At 41.7% G+C, this 16,775-nt stretch overlaps 1 protein-coding gene across 1 annotated transcript in view; it reads left to right on the top strand.

The window, feature by feature from the left end:
• The window catches only part of mrgbp (MRG/MORF4L binding protein), a 28,226-nt gene extending 14,813 nt beyond the window's left edge, over nucleotides 1-13,413 (top strand). The window contains exons 4-5 of the mRNA XM_084334006.1: nucleotides 8,638-8,712; nucleotides 10,813-13,413. Of these exons, the coding sequence (XP_084190132.1) occupies nucleotides 8,638-8,712; nucleotides 10,813-11,024 (287 nt within the window). The 3' untranslated portion in view covers nucleotides 11,025-13,413. The remainder of the gene's footprint in view (nucleotides 1-8,637; nucleotides 8,713-10,812) is intronic.
• The last annotated feature ends 3,362 nt before the right edge of the window (nucleotides 13,414-16,775 follow it).

The raw sequence follows: 16,775 nt of genomic DNA, 5'->3' as shown, positions 1-16,775 counted from the left end.
TTTTGGTGGACAAACCACCGCACATGTGCACTGTGACTCGTGACTGGAGTCTAGTTCTGCTAGCACACATAGCCTACTGTGTACAGACGGTTTCAAAATGTATTTTAAATTAGAAAGCAAACAAAATAAATGGACAAGAGAAAAAGAAATCTGAATTTGGTCAGTATTGTCATTTGGACAAGCAAAGCCATTACTTTAAGTTGCAGGCAAGAAAGACAAGTCTGTCCACTGTCTCTGGTTTTAAAACTGCCCTGTTGCAGGTAAAAAAAAAAAAAAAAGATTTTTCGATTTTTTTTTATTTCGATATCGATTATTAAAATATATCGCGATATTTATCGTTATCGTTATATCGCCCAGCCCTACATCTAGGTAACGTGAATGCCACAAAACGAATGCATTTTGTTAATCAGAACGTTATTTACGCGACAAGCAGTGTGTTGTTGTCGTTGTTGTTGTTGTTGGTGGTGTTTCGTGTGTGTGCTTGCGCCGCTCGCTTTCTGATAAATGTATGAATGTTGATAAATCTAGATAACGTTAATGCCACAAAACGAATGACTTTGTTAATCAGAACGTTATTTGCGTTATCAATTGTTTTTAAGCTCAATAAACGTCTATCTCCCATTTGTCCGGGAGATCTCTGGGTAACAGTACTGTATATTTGCATATCATATATGTCACAAATGTAACATTACTATATACCTGTATGTCATGTATGTCACTATGAATTGAAAACGGGGGACCCTGATGTAAACAAGACGAACGTCTTTCTCTGGTCTGCATCCCCTTAACAATTGTGTGTATTGAGCTGTACTGTATTGTACCCATTCTGCAATCTGTTAAATATTGATTGATTGTTATTAACAGATTGCAGAATGGGTACAGTACAGCTCAATACACACAATTGTTAAGGGGATGCAGACCAGAGAAAGACTTTTGTCTTGTTTACATCAGGGTCCCCCATTTTCAGTTCATCATAACATATATGACACACATGACATACAGATAGACAATACTGCTACATCTATACATTTATGACATACCAGATTTACAAATACAGTAGCCTATTGTTTGTGATACAAAAATAGTCTAAAAAGAGTATATACATTTGACGAAGAAACTGTACATTGGATGTGGTTGGGTGGGATGGGGGGGGGTTGTAACTATACATTGGATTATCGACAACCTTACTTGGTCCCAAGAAGAGGGTCTCGTGTATTAAATAAAGTTTTCATTCATTCATTCACTCTGGATCTTGTAAATCCAGTAGCAATACACACAATTGTTAAGGGGATGTAGACCAGAGAAAGGCGTTTGTCTTGTTTACATCATCAGGGTCCCCCATTTTCAATTCATAGTGACATTTATGACATACACAACATACATGACATTTATGACATAGGGACATACATGCCTTACAGGTATATAGTAATAGTACTGTTACATTTGTCACATATACGATATGCAAATATACAGTACTGTTACCCAGAGATCCTAACAGTAAATATATACATATGATGAGGAGGAGACTGTACATTAGGAGGGGGTGAGTGAGTGGGTGGTAAATAAATATATACAAACGGTGGGGAGGAGACTGTCCATTGTTGTTGTGGCATAATTGCGAAACGTGTTTAGTCCCTTGTTTGTATGATAACAAGCCGTTTAGTTCATGGTTCAAAGTGGGGAGGGGTGCTAGCTCGCCATCAATCAGAAGCTAGCCACAAGACTTGCATTCACGCTCTCCAGCACACAACAGTAGGGTCTATAGTCACAGTCAGGACAGTAGGCTCGCTCTACAAGTAGGCTCCCTTAAAACGCTAACACTATTAAAAAAAAATACAGTAGAGGTTAAAATAAGAATATGACTTGGCCAGAAAAAAAGTTCAGTCAGGAGATTTTTTTTTGCTTTAATCCCTGGGTATAGCACTTTGGCGAACTCGGAATCCTTTCCTATGGCAACACGAGGTCAGTTGATTAACAATGAATACAAATATTGAATAAAAGAAAAAACTACCAAATAACGAGTTTACTCGTTGTTGGCGTTCAACGCATGGCGCCCAATAATGAGAAATTGTTGTTGGTGGGGAATGAGTTAAGACATCAAGACCTTTAGGAACACCGTAGAAAATTCTTCCTATGAACTTTTGACATTTTGGAGATTTCTGTACGAATCTTTTACCAATTGGATGGCGAGCGCGTCTGTTCTGGAAATCACTTCGAAAGTCCCCCTTATAAACCTAGGAAAGCCATGGTCTCTGAATGACCCAGGTCTGTGGTTGTACAGTTTAATGATTATCCTAGAGCTCACAATAGGTCATTTTATACAGTCGGGTCAAGTTTAAGAAAATGGTTTTTCTACAATGAAATGACTACTATGGGGACTACATTTACATTACATTTACATTTTGTCATTTAGCTGACGCTTTTATCCAAAGCGACTTACACGTTTTGTACAACAAGACAGCAGGAAGGGTACAACTCTATCAGCTGAGTAACAATGTTCATCAAAGTGTTGAGTGCTACAGTGTAGGTTAGTATATTAGGACAAGTGCATGACAGTAAGGTTAGTTTTTTTTTTTTTTTTTTTTTTTTTTTTTTTTTTATTAATAGTTTGAAACACAAAACAGCTCAACATAAATACAGTACCATACAGACAAAACTAAACTCATAAACAATACAATACAGTACAATACAGACAAAACAAAACTCACAAACGGTACAATACAGACAAAACATACTAACAAAATGGGGGGGGGTGGGGGGGGTGCAGATCAAACACTCCTGCTTTCAGTCATAAGTATTCTCCAAATATGTCCTTATATAGATCCAGGGACCGTCCTCTCCATGGTCATGTTCAGCGAGCGTTGAGGCTGCTCGTTCCATTGTCAATAGGTCCATGAAATCCCTCATCCAGGTGTCCATGCAGAAACAATTTGGCTTTTGGATCTTCCAGTTCATCATGATAGTACGCTTAACTGACATATGTGCTAGTGTAATGATGCGTTGCGTAAGTGCTGATTGTATACCAACTACCCCTATGCCCAAGAGGCAGACTTTTGGACATAAGGGTATCTTAACACTGAGAATAGAGGATAGTCTTAAAATGACCTTGTGCCAAAAACTCTTCACTGTGGGGCAATGCCACAACATGTGGATGAGTGTTCCTACCTCCCCACATCCATGCCAGCACAAATCTGAGATGGCTTGATCCATTTTTTAAATTTTACATGGTGTAATATAAGCTCGATGAACTACCTTTAATTGTATCATTTTATATCTTACACATTTTGATGATGTTGTTGTATTTTTTAAAACCGTCTCCCATTGTGGAGCAGTCAAGGAGACCTTCAAATCCCTCTCCCACTGCTGTTTAATGGAGGCCAGGCCATCTGATGAGCTAAGTGAGAGTAACCTATAGATCTTAGATACTGACCTCCTTTCTGAAGCGATCCTTCTTAGTCTGTCATCCAAATCCTTATGTATCCCCATATCTCTATTTTTCATGGATACTGATCTTACTACAGATCTCAACTGAAAGTACAACATGAATTCACTATCTCTTAAATTATACAGATCTTTCAATTCATTAAAAGGTATCGTCTCTCCATCCTTCACAATCTGTCCTAGTTGATGTATTCCTTTACCCTGCCATGAAGTATTTACTAGTGTGCTGCCCCCAGCCATTAACAGGGGGTTAGACCATATGGGGCATGAAGGTAAAGAGATCCCTTTGAAGGCTAGCCGTTTCTGTAGGGTTTTGATTATCTCACATGAAAATCTTATTATCGGGTTATCCATTTTAAAGTTAGGTTTGGGGTGAAACCATAATGATACCAAGGATACCGTCTTACTAAGTTCTGATAAAATATTCTCCTCAATCCATTTCCAACTGCCTATTTCGGTCTTGCATATGTAACCCCATGACAAGGGGAATCTGGCATTATAAGAGAGATAGTATGAGTAAACATCCGGAATACTAAGTCCACCGCTATTTCTTGGTCTCATCAATTTCTTGTAGCTGATTCTAGGTGTCTTCTCCCTCCATAAGAAACCTGTAAATAGCTTATTTATCTCTTTAAACCAATACGAGGGGAATTTGAGTGGAACAGCTGATATTAGAAATGATATTCTAGGTAAAATATTCATTTTTATTATCTCTGCTCTACCCCATAATGAAATGGGTAACACTGTCCATCTCTTAATATCCTCCCTAATTGTCTTCAAGAGGTGTGGACCATTAGAATCAAAAATCGTGTCTATAGGTGTCCGGATGTTTATTCCGAGGTATCTCATACCTTGTGATCTCCACTGTAAGGGGGCAGAACCAATATGTGAAGGATGGGTCAGGTTATTCAGAGGAATAGCTTCACTCTTATTAAAGTTCACCTTATATCCTGAAAACTCCCCAAATGCTTTAATCAGCTTCATCACCTGTGGGATTGATTGACAGGGTTGTGTTAGTGTTAATAGTACATCATCTGCATACAGATTAGCTTTAAAGTCATGCCCCCCAATATTGATGCCCGTGATTTTCTCCTCTGCTCGTATGGCACATGCCAGCGGTTCGAGGGCGAGGATGAAGAGTGATGGAGAAACCGGACAACCCTGTCGGGTGGACCTGAATAGCTGAAACGGTTGAGATATAATGCCATTTGTTTTAATTGAAGCTAGTGGTTTGTTGTAGAGCGCCATCACCCAATGTATGACCGTGGGTCCAAAACCGAATCTGGTAAGAACATAAAACAGATAGTGCCATTCTATTCTGTCGAAAGCTTTCTCAGCATCCAAGGATAAAGCTACCGCTGGTTGTTGTAGGTTGCCCGCTTTTGACATGACATGAAATAGTCTCCTCATATTATTAGAAACGTGGCGGCCTTTAATAAACCCTACTTGATCAAGGTGGATCAGTGAAGGCATGACTGTCTCTATGCGCATGGCCAGGATCTTAGCAAATAGCTTATAATCGCTGTTCAATAAACTTAAGGGACGATAATTACCCATTTGTGAGTGATCTTTATCAGGTTTAGGTAACAAAGAGATAGTAGCCTGGCACATACTCTGAGGCATGGATTGATGAACTATTATGTCATTGAATACTAGTGTAAGCAGTGGGGTTAGCCTGTGTTGAAACTGTTTGTAAAACTCTAAGGTGTATCCATCATTCCCTGGTGCTTTCCCTGTTGAAAGGAGGTTCATGGCAGATATGATTTCTGATTCTCTGATAGGACCCTCTAAATGCTCCCTTTCTACCTCTTGTAATGTGGGTAAGGATATGTCCTTAAAAAATATATCCATGTCTTCCTGTTTTTTAGATCCTTCTGACTGATAGAGTTTACTATAAAAATCACTGAAAGCTTTATTAATTTCTGTTTGTTTTTATTTATTTGTTAATGATTGAAGAAGTGCGTCTTTAGTCGACGGCGAAAGATTGGACAGGTTTCGGCTGTCCTAACTGGTGGGAAGTTTGTTCCACCATTATTTGTGGGGCAAGGACCGAGAATAGGCGACTTCTCTTTGATGACCCTCCCGGAGCTTGCATAGGAGTAGGTCTGAGGCAGCCAGAAGATGCAGAGCGTAGGGGCCTTGAGGGTGTGTAGTTAGAGACCATTGACCGGAGGTAGGCGGGAGCTGGTCCCTTCGCCGCACGATATGCCAGGTCGAGGACCTTGAAGCGGATTCGTGCGGCAATGGGGAGCCAGTGCAGGTCCCTGAGAAGTGGGGTGACATGGGCTGACTTCGGTAGGTTTGAGATCAGGTGGGCCGCTGCGTTCAGACTAACATCATCACACATGAATACAATTCGTATATGTTTTTGTATCAATATTTCTATGAATAAATTAATTAATGATCATTGCATTTATATACTGTATCACTTTTCTAGACACTCAAAGCACTTTACAGTGTATGGTGGCTCCCTCCACCACTGTGTAGTAGCCAACCTTGGGCTACAGGCTCAATGGGTTGATTTCAGCGTATTTTTTTTCAGTGTATTTTTTTGTAAATTTTTTCTAGGGCTGACCTCGACTAGTTGAATAGTCGACTAATTGATCGAAAGGAGCCGCAGTCGACTGCCAACCTCTTAGTCGAATGCAAAATAATAATAATAATAATTATATAATATAATCTATATATATATATATATTTATCATTATTTCCAAAAGCAACGATGCCTTGAAGCGTGGATAACGCTAATGGTGTACATACCCCGGGGAGTCGAACTGCCTAAGAAAACGGGCACAGAGGCACTGAAAGAGGATTTCACCCGTCTAATGAACACACTAGACAAATATCAAGATGTATAATCCATCAGTGGACCAATTGCATGCTTTCGCAGGACAAGAAGCCATCAGTCGACTCCTTCAGACATTAAAGGAAAACTCCAACATTTTGGGAAATTAGCTTATTTAACGTCTTCCCTGGAGTTAGACAAGAAGATGCATACCTTTTTTGTCTCTGTGCATGTATTAGGCTTAGGGAACAGCCGCTCCGTTAGCGTAGCTTAGCTTCATCACTCGAAGTGGGTCAGACTTGTACCCTGACGTTCCCTACAGTGCCCTACAGTCACAAAATACACTCCAAATACACCACCTAAACGTTCCTGTAAACATGTTGTGACCTGTGTATTTACCACGTGGAGAAATTAAAAATAATTGAATTCGACAATTTCGTTTTCTAAGCAAATATACTCGGAACAATTTTTTGCCTAACCACTCCTCTCTGGGCGCAGTGATTTCAGTGCTACTTTCTAACGTGACGCCGTATTTGTTTACATTCTCATTTCATTCAAATGATCCGAACCGATTGAAGTTATTGGATACCTTGACTTAAAATCCTCTTACTTTGACGATTAAAAGCCTGCCCAATTTAGTAACCTAAAGTTAGTTTAGGTTCGTGTTACAAAATAAACGTATTTCCGCTGCTATAGACGTCGCTCTTTTATTTTGGAACTCCCCGACCGGAAGTCATTACCCTCGTTATCTGCTTGAGTGTCCGGTTGCTGGTTAGCTCCGTTAGCGTGCAGGATATCAAGACCAGCCATGGGAATACTGTTTTCTAAATTGCGGAGGCTTTTAATCGTCAAGGTAAGAGGATTTTAAGTCATGGTATCCATAAACTTCAATCGGTTCGGATCATTTGAATGAAATGAGAATGTAAACAAACACGGCGTCACGTTAGAAAGTAGCACTGAAATCACTGCACCCAGAGAGGAATGGTTAGGCAAAAAATAGTTCAGAGTATATTTGCTTAGAAAACGTAATTCAATTATTTTTTATTTCTCCACATGGTAAATACACAGGTCACAACATGTTTACAGGAACGTTTTGGAGTTGTATTTGGAGTATATTTCGTGACTGTAGGGCACTGTAGGGAACGTCGGGGTACAAGTCTGACCCACTTCGAGTGATGAAGCTAAGCTACGCTAACGGAGCGGCTGTTCCCTAAGCCTAATGCATGCACAGAGTCAAAAAAGGTATGTATCTTCTTGTCTAACTCCAGGGAAGATATTAAATAAGCAAATTTCCCAAAATGTTGGAGTTTTCCTTTAAGCACCCCCCACATCCCAAATGGCATGATCCAAAAAGAGAATTATATTTATATATATATATTTTTTTATCCTCTTTTTCTATTTTTTCTCTCATCCCAATTCCACTTTGCCAATTCTCCCCTCCCCTGTCTTGAACGTTGCTCGCATATGCCCCCCACTGGCCGGTTGTAGGGAGTATAGAAGCCTTGCATCACGTGTCCCCTCCGATACACGAGGCAGCCTGTCACATCTTTTCACCTGCCAGCGCGGACTCTCATTGGCGAGGTGTAACGTGTGGGAAGCTCACACTACCCCCGCCATTTCCTGTCTCTGCTGTGCAGGCGTCCCGAACCGACCTGTAGGAGTCGCTGTCCACAACGTCCAGATTACCACCCATCGACTTCCACCCGCTAACTCTGCCAATTGAGTTAGTATGACAGCTGGCCCAAGGCCAATCAAAGTCGACTATACAAATCCTTAGCCAGGGACAGGCCTAGTTTTTTCTGAGCCGTACTGCTCTGCTGTCTTATCTCAGCTGATCTTGCTGTAAAGCACAGGAACGCATCACTGAAGGGCGGCTAAGTGGCGCAGTGGGCAAGGCGCTCGCCACTAACGCACGAGATGCTGGGTTCAAGCCCAGCTCTCTGCGTTGCTTCCGGCTTGGCTGGTCGTTCATACTAATACAATTGGCAGTGGGTGGGGATCGGACGTTGTGGACAGCGACTCCTACAGGTCGGTTGGTGCGCCTGTACAGAATCAGGAAGTAACGGGGGCAGCGTGAGCCTCCCACGTGTTACTCCTCGCCACTGAGAGATTGCGCTGTACAGGTGAAAAGATGCGACGGCTGCCTCCTTGTGTACCGGAGGGGGCAAGGCTTCGTCCACATTGCAGCCGACCAGTGGGAGGCATGGTCTAGCAACGTTCGAGACAGAGGAGGGAAGAATTGGATAATACAATATTGGGATGGGAGAAAAATAGAAAATGGGGGAGAAAAAGTAGATAAAAAAGGAACTCATCACTGACATGAAACACACGTTTGTATGTGACAAATACACTGGGACTTGATGGGTGTTTAAATGTTGCAAATTATGATTTTTGTGTGTGTGTGTGTGTAGGGAAGGTGGCTTCTGAGGAGGAGTCAAAGGAGGAGTTCAGGATGGAGAGAGAACCTCCTGCCACACATGAAGAAGGTACATCACTCTTTTATCCTGTTATCTCCCTCTCATTGGTCCTCATTCACGAGCGGACTTAAGAGAAAAGTTACGAGCAAATGTCATCGTAACTCCACTGAGGAGCTTTGATTTTGGCATTCTGAACGGTTCCTTTTCGGGATTCGCTCGTAGCTAAGAGCAGGATTTACGAGCACGAAAAGGCAGCCGTAAGTCGGACAGACTGGTGTGCGCCCATGTTCTTAACAGCTTAATTTGGGAGAAATTGTTGGTGATTGCGTTCACATCGATTCATCCTAAGAATTAAATAATTATAATAATAATAAATACAACAATGTTTATCATTCAAAATTATGTTTTACATTTATCGTCATGCCTCAACAAATTCAAACTCAAATTCTACTCAAATAAATATAAGCACTACACAAACACATCAAATGACAGTGAATAAATACATAAATAAATGAGAACTAAACTCAATTGCGCGGATATAGCTATAGTGGAATAGAATGGACACATCTACACTCTGCTCTCAGCACACCCCCATTCCTTTCATGTAGGCTATATATTTAATAATATATATTATAAATCTATAGTTTGAGCAATGACGCACTAACATACGTTGTACTGCTCTATAATGACAATACATTTTAACACTTTCTTCGCCAGGCTTATGTACATCATTATACCATCCTCTGCCAGCTCTATTTGTCTATGGAGAAGTTCCCCTTCTTTGCAGGGCTATAACTTTAAATTCTATTGCTAAATTGACATTACTATGGCCCATTCAACATCAAGTATCTATTGTTCAGGGTGTAGCAACGTTATACTTTTTCATTCACATATTCATACTAAAATACAGTCTAAAGTATAAATATGTTTTTATCGTTTTCTGCAGCTTTCTGCAGAACGTGATTTATAGCCCTAAATGCATTATATTGATGATTGTATACAGTTTGATAGTGATCGGCGCGAGATAAAAAATGTCAAATGGACGTGCTTCTAGAAGTTACTACTTATCATCTGATGTTGACCGGATGGGGGGGGGGTCGTTTATAATTCCGTGGCCAACGTTAGATGATTCATCTAGTGTGGGTGATATGATCATTAGAGCAGTTTGTATCGAACACGGTAAAGAAAAACGCTGAAACTCACCCCAGTCTCCTCGGGCCGTTGGGCGATCAGCGTGGAGCAGAAATATTCCTATTATGGGATGTTGAAATATGCGATCCATCTCCAGGTTGTATAATAGTATATACGTCCAAATTTGTATCGAGTTATTGGTAACGGATTGCTATCCATTGTGTCTAGCTTGAGTCCCGGGACCTATAGCGAGTGATCGGACCGAATTTGGATGAGCACCAGTTTCCTTTTCCGGTTTGGGCGATCCGCCGATCGGCCACCAGATGGCGCTCTTGAACCGTTGGAGAGTTGAGAGGGGATCAACAGTAGATCTCAAGTCTCCGCGGGAGAAATATGATTGCGATCACAGATTTTTGAAATATTGATCTCAATGACGTGTTACGGCGTCATTGGCAGAATTAGCATGGCGGGGAATGACTAGTTTAGGCGTCCTTGGCAGAGAAAGTGTTAATCTAATCTCATTTTGATCTGTCGCAAATCGCTTCCGCGCTACCTGTTGAATACGGGGGTCAGCACAACCCAGATGCAATGCTCAGCCTTCCGGTATAAGGAGCTGTTGAATCAGTTTGCACACTGTCCTTCATGCCCTTATAAGGAGCTGGCGGAGCGTTTCTGTATGCAAATTCAGGTGTATGAGAACACTCTCAGTTTAAGAATGAGTGATGTTCTTCATTCAGTTGCGATAATTTCGGCAATTTACGAGCACCTCTCCACGCGTTCAGGAATCCGGAGGAGGACTATCGTAGGTTTCCTCTTACAAGGTTATTTACGAGGAAACTTACGAGAATTTTTGTGAATAAGGTCCATTCTCTTTTTCTCTCCTTCTCTCAATCTCTTTCCATCTCATTTTCTCTCTCCGTCTCTCATTCTCTCTCTCTCTATCTCATTCTCTCTCCATCTCATTCTGTCTCATCTCTTTCTTAATTTCTTTCTCTCCATCTCTCTCATTCTCTCTATAAATCTCTCTCTGTCTCTCAGGCAGTAACTCTTCAGTGAAGCTGTCGGAGCGAGGGAGCAGCCGGGACAAAGAGAGAGAAAGGGAGAGGGATAGAGAGAAGGGAGGAAGCGAGGGAGGAGGAGGAGGGAAGGAGGCAGAGAAGAGGAAGAGGAGTCGAGCTGCCGAGAAGCTCCTCTCTTCCTCCTCCTCCAACCCCGCAAGTCCAGGAGGAGCCAAGAGGAGACGCACCTGAGTGCCACTAGAGGGCGACAGAACATACAGTATACCACCATACCAGGACATGGCTTTAGAGGACGAGAGACACGCTGGGACCACGGGGGAACAAAGGACTCTGAGATCTAGACCTTTTCAATGTCTGAAAACAATAACACAATATGTACGCATGAGTGACATCTGCTGGTCCCTAGAAACAGATGGTATGTTGGGTGACAGTATGGATGAGATGGGTGCTACAGACCCTGGAGTGTGGGTGATGGTATGGATGAAGTGGGTGCTACTGACCCTGGAGTTTTGGTGATGGTATGGATGAAATGGGTGCTAAAGACGGTATGCAGAGTGAGCTAAATCCATGTGCATCTGAGCACTTCTAGGGGGCGACACCGTACTGAACCAGGAGGGAGGGAGAAAGGGGTGTGTGTATGCATTGGGAGGGGGAGGCATGCTTTTGCAAGAGGTGTGTGTGTGTGTGTATATTCATTTATCTGTGTTCGTGTTTGTGTGTGTCTGAGTGAGACAATGAGAATGTGTGAGTGTGAGAAGGAGTGTGTCTGAGAGTGAGACGGAGTGTGTCTGTGACAGAGTGAGATGGAGTGTATGAGAGTGAGATGGAGTGTCTGTGACAGAGATACGGAGTGTGTCTGAGAGAGCGAAACAGTGTGTCTTACTGAGTGAGTATGCAGCAGTGATACCTTCTCCGTACGTTGTTATTAATATGTTTATATGTGTTGACTGTGGCAGGACTGATCACTATCCTGCCTTGACCACCTTCATATCAGATGATGAACATCTGATTTAGCATCAGCTAAACGTTGAGCTGGTTTTGTTTTGTTTTTGTGTTTTTCAGACCTGCCACCCCCCCCCCCCCCCCCCCCCCCCACAAAGCAGAATTATGCAGTTGGCATAAGTTAACTTTCCAAAAGATATAATTGAATAACTTCTGATATATTGTTCATGAATCAATATGTATGACTGAATCGCATTCCTAAAGCTAATATTGAAAGTTTAGTTTTACAGATTGAGGAAGCTAACTTGTTATGGTGCTTTGTGAAATCTTCCCTGGTGAGATTGGATGATAAAAGTGATTGAAAGAACCAGTGTAACCACAGCTTGATGGTGCGTTCAGCCGGTACTCGTCAACTTGTGAATTGTCATTTCTGAGTTTACCACCGGGAAGCTGCACTCAAACAGTTAGGGATTCCTAAAGATTCACCTGCAACCTACTGACTTTCTGATTTAACTAGCGAAACCTGAACGCTATCACCTCATATATTCAACTTGGTGACATGATAGATTTACAACTGCATGAGTTGACAAGGACAGACTGAACACACCATAGACATGGTCCGCACTGTTATAAATTGGGTAAGTCTGCACACCATTTAATAGTCATTATTAGGGATGGGCGTGAGTAATGTTTTCCCAGATCGAGTAATGCTGAACAAACCTTCTGCCGTAACGTTTTTGGTGGACGTACATAGTGGTAACCAAATAAAAATCGAGTTCCCTCAAAAACCACTTGAGTTAAGTTGAAATGGCGAGTACTGGAGTCATCCACTCACGCCCCCTAGTAGTCAGACCCCCGGTACTATGTCAGTAGTACATAAGCCAATCAGCCACGTCCACATGAAAGGGAACTGGTTTATACTAAATCATATTTCAAACATGATTGTCTTTGCTGGAAATCCAACTAGGAGAGTGACCACAGCTTCTGTTCTAAACATTGTTTGTTTTGTCAGCTGACCGCTGGGTTCTTGTTGCCTGACAGGTTACACTCCATCTAAACAGGTTTCTCTGCTCTTGCCATTATGTGTTAAAGGAACACTCCAACATTTTTGGAAATACACTTATTTGCCATCTTCATCCCAGAGTCGAGATGGGGAATTTGATATCAATTTCATCTGTTTCAGTTTGAGTTGAAAATTGTATTTCTTCACTTTTGACAGCTAGGCTAGCTGCTCCCTACTGCTTCCAGTCCTTGTGCTAAGCTAGGCTAGCTGCTGCCTACTGCTTCGTCATTGTGCTAAGCTAGGCTAGCTGCTGCCTACTGCTTCCAGTCATTGTGCTAAGCTAGGCTAACTATGCACCTGGACCTATCTTGGGGCTACTGGACACAGAGATAAAACTGATATCAATCTTCTTGTCTGACTCTGGGGAAGATGGTAAATAAGTGTATTTCCCCAAACGTTGGAGTGTTCCTTTTAAGCGGTGCACTTAAATGGAGTGGATCCACTTGGAAACATTCAGACACTGTTTGTGTGAGAGTTGTAGTGAGTGTAAAATACAGCCATATTATGTTCTCTTAGTTTTGTAAGTCATTCTTTTTGTTTTGTTTGTTAATTTATTTTTAGACTGTTGTGTCAGGCTGTATTTGTGTTTAAACGTGATTAAAAGAGAGGACTGGAGGTCAACATTCTGCTTTGGATCATTTACTGTCGGAATCCTCCTTACAGTGACAACTGGTTTGGTTACAGTCATTAGTGTCAAGTCAATGTGTCGAATTCTGATTGTTATTATTATGATTGTTTTTAGCTATAGTTGATCCACTGAACCTTCATAGATGTGCTGGCTGCTGCCACCTGTAGTGTTTATTTAAATGATTATGTGGAGGAAGGTGAAGGTGGCAGCAGCGAGTATGTTTCTGAAGGAGCAGTGGATGTTGGAGGAACAGATTACACTACAGGTGAAGAGAGTTTTTTTTTTGATCCACTTTTTCTCCCATTTTCTATATTTTCTCCCATCCCAATTTCGTATCATCCAATTCAACCCTCCCCTGTCACGAACGCTGTTTCTTGCCTCCCACAAGCCGGCTGCAGTGAGGACTAAGTCATACATAGCACAAGTCCCCTCCGGTACTTGAGGTAACAGCAGTCGCATCTTTTCACCTGCGCAGCTCGACCTCTCAGTGTCGAGGAGTAACGCGTGGGAGGCTCACGCTGCCCCCGACACTTCCTGATTCTACTGCGCAGGCGCACCAACCGACTTGTAGGAGTCGCTTGTTCACAACGTTCGATCCCCACCCTTCAGTTTTTCCCTCCCCGTAATACGGCCAATGTGTATTACTGCGGACGACCAGCCAAACTGAAAAACAATGTGGAGAGCTGGATTCGAACACGCGAATCCTAGCGTCTCCACATTGGTGGCGAGTGCCTTAGACCACTACACCACCTAGCCGCCCAGGTGAAGAGAGTTTAAACTTTAAAGGAACACCAACATTATTATAAAATGTTCTTACCATCTTCTCGGATGTTATCGGTCTCAAAATCGGACAAGATACACTGTAAACCCGAATAAGTTTCCAGAACTTAAAAAAATTGAGGCCATCCCATGCCTCAATTTTTTTAAGTTGATAAACTCAAATGTTTTCAGTTGGCTAAGACTTACAATTCTCAGTTAAGGCAACTCAAATATGGTCTGTTACTGTGACTTAAGGTTCTCAGTTAAGTCAAGTCAAATCAAATATGGTCAGTTACTCTGACTTACAGTTCTCAAGTGGAGTCAACTCAAATATGTTCAGTTATTGTGACTTACAGTTCTCAGTTAAGGCAGTTCAAATATGTTCAGTTACTGTGACTTAAGGTTCTCAAGTGGAGGCAACTCAAATATGTTCAGTTACTGTGACTTACAGTTCTCAGCTAAGGCAATTCAAATATGTTCAGTTACTGTGACAACCCTTGTGCACCCCTGGTCCCTTTTTCTACTTTTTTGAAATATTTTGAGTGTGTGTGAGCACAGCGGTGTCTGTGTTTATTATTATTTCATGAAATTGGGTAAATATCTTAATTTTACATATGTTCATTGTGTGAAAAGCTTATAACATGAAACACTCTAGAAAAATAGTTACAGATTTAGTGCCTTGTTCACCCTTAGTCCCTTTTTCTACTCCCATCCGCTCCAATGTTAAAACGGCATTTTCAACCATTTTTAAATATGCTCTTATTCGTTCAACCGATGTAAAACTCATGGTGGCGTCATCGCTCCACAGATAACTTTGCCACAATTCAGGGTAGGTGAGATAGGCTGTGGCGGGCTGCCGGTGATTGAAACTCCGGACACAGGTTTTGGGGTGGTGGGGGGGGGGGGGGAGCGAGTGGATTTTCAAGACAGAACCAGAGGCGAACCGGACCGCGCAGTCCACAGCACGCCACACGCCGAAACACAAGCCCCCCATAGCCGGCGCGCGCCAACGAGGAAGTGTCCTGCACGGAGCAGGTCTGGTTCTCCTCCCACCAGCAAGCAGAGCCCAAGATTCCTGCCGCAGAAACACTTGGAACCGCCCGCAGCACATTTAGGTCAGTTGAGCGCTTAGTAACGTTTCGCCTCAACGCCGTTTCTGGCTGAACTAGTCATCGAATCTTTAATATTTTTTTTGATTCGTATTCAGAGGTAATTCGTCGAGATATTTCTAAATGTTATTTATCAAAAAAAAAAAGGGAAATATGGTCAAAAACAAAATTTATCCGTTTTTTTTGATGAAAAAACACGTTCTATCAAACAAACACAGGTTTGAGTGGTTATAATTCATAAATATGAGTAATATGTTGAGAGATATATTGAGATTATGCTATTACTGTTAATCATGGGTAGAAAAATGTTTTAAAAATAGTAAACAGGTAAAATTATATGGCTTTAAACATGATGTATCATTTAAGGACCAAGCCCAGTGAGTTCCACCATTGCTAGGCATGCACAAGGGTTAATTAAGGTTCTCTAGTGGAGTCACCTCAAATATGTTCAGTTACTGTGACTTACAGTTCTCAGTTAAGGCAATTCAAATATGTTCAGTTACTGTGACTTAAGGTTCTCAAGTGGTGTCAACTCAAATATGTTCAGTTACTGTGACTTACAGTTCTCAGTTAAGGCAGTTCAAATATGTTCAGTTACTGTGACTTAAGGTTCTCTAGTGGAGGCAACTCAAATATATTCAGTTACTGTGACTTACAGTTCTCAGTTAAGGCAGTTCAAATATGTTCAGTTACTGTGACTTAAGGTTCTCTAGTGGAGTCACCTCAAATATGTTCAGTTACTGTGACTTACAGTTCTCAGTTAAGGCAATTCAAATATATTCAGTTACTGTGACTTAAGGTTCTCAAGTGGTGTCAACTCAAATATGTTCAGTTACTGTGACTTACAGTTCTCAGTTAAGGCAGTTCAAATATGTTCAGTTACTGTGACTTAAGGTTCTCAAGTGGTGTCAACTCAAATATGTTCAGTTACTGTGACTTACAGTTCTCAGTTAAGGCAGTTCAAATATGTTCAGTTACTGTGACTTAAGGTTCTCAAGTGGAGGCAACTCAAATATGTTCAGTTACTGTGACTTAAGGTTCAACCTTAAATCCATGTGATTAAGTTAACAGAACTCAAAGACATTGAGGCAATCTAATGCCTCATTTCTTTTAAGTTAATCAACTCAAATTTTTAAGTTAATCAACTCAAATATTTGCAGTTACTATAACTTAACACTTTGGGTGCCGCGAAACGTCTTTTCACGTCTTTCCCGGCCATGCTCAAGGTGCCGAAGACGCTTTACAGCGTATTTGATCTGTTTACATCTTTTTTCGATTTTCCCCGTCTGAACTTCACCGCCGAGCTTTTGGCAGAAAATTTGAACCGGAAACTGCATTTCCTCTCAAATTTCACTAGGTGGCAGTGTCCCCCTATTTTCTAACACTATCACAAGAGGGTGAATTGTACCCCACAATGAATCTGGCATTTGATTGGCCAGCATACCTGGCCAATGTGACCACAGGTATAAAATGTTTGCGCG

This window comes from Notolepis coatsorum, assembly GCF_963971535.1.
Source record: "Notolepis coatsorum genome assembly, chromosome: 17".
Taxonomy (NCBI): Eukaryota; Metazoa; Chordata; class Actinopteri; order Aulopiformes; family Paralepididae; genus Notolepis; species Notolepis coatsorum.
The sequence above is the reverse complement of the archived record's forward strand: the minus strand, read 5'-3'. Positions and strand labels throughout refer to the sequence as shown.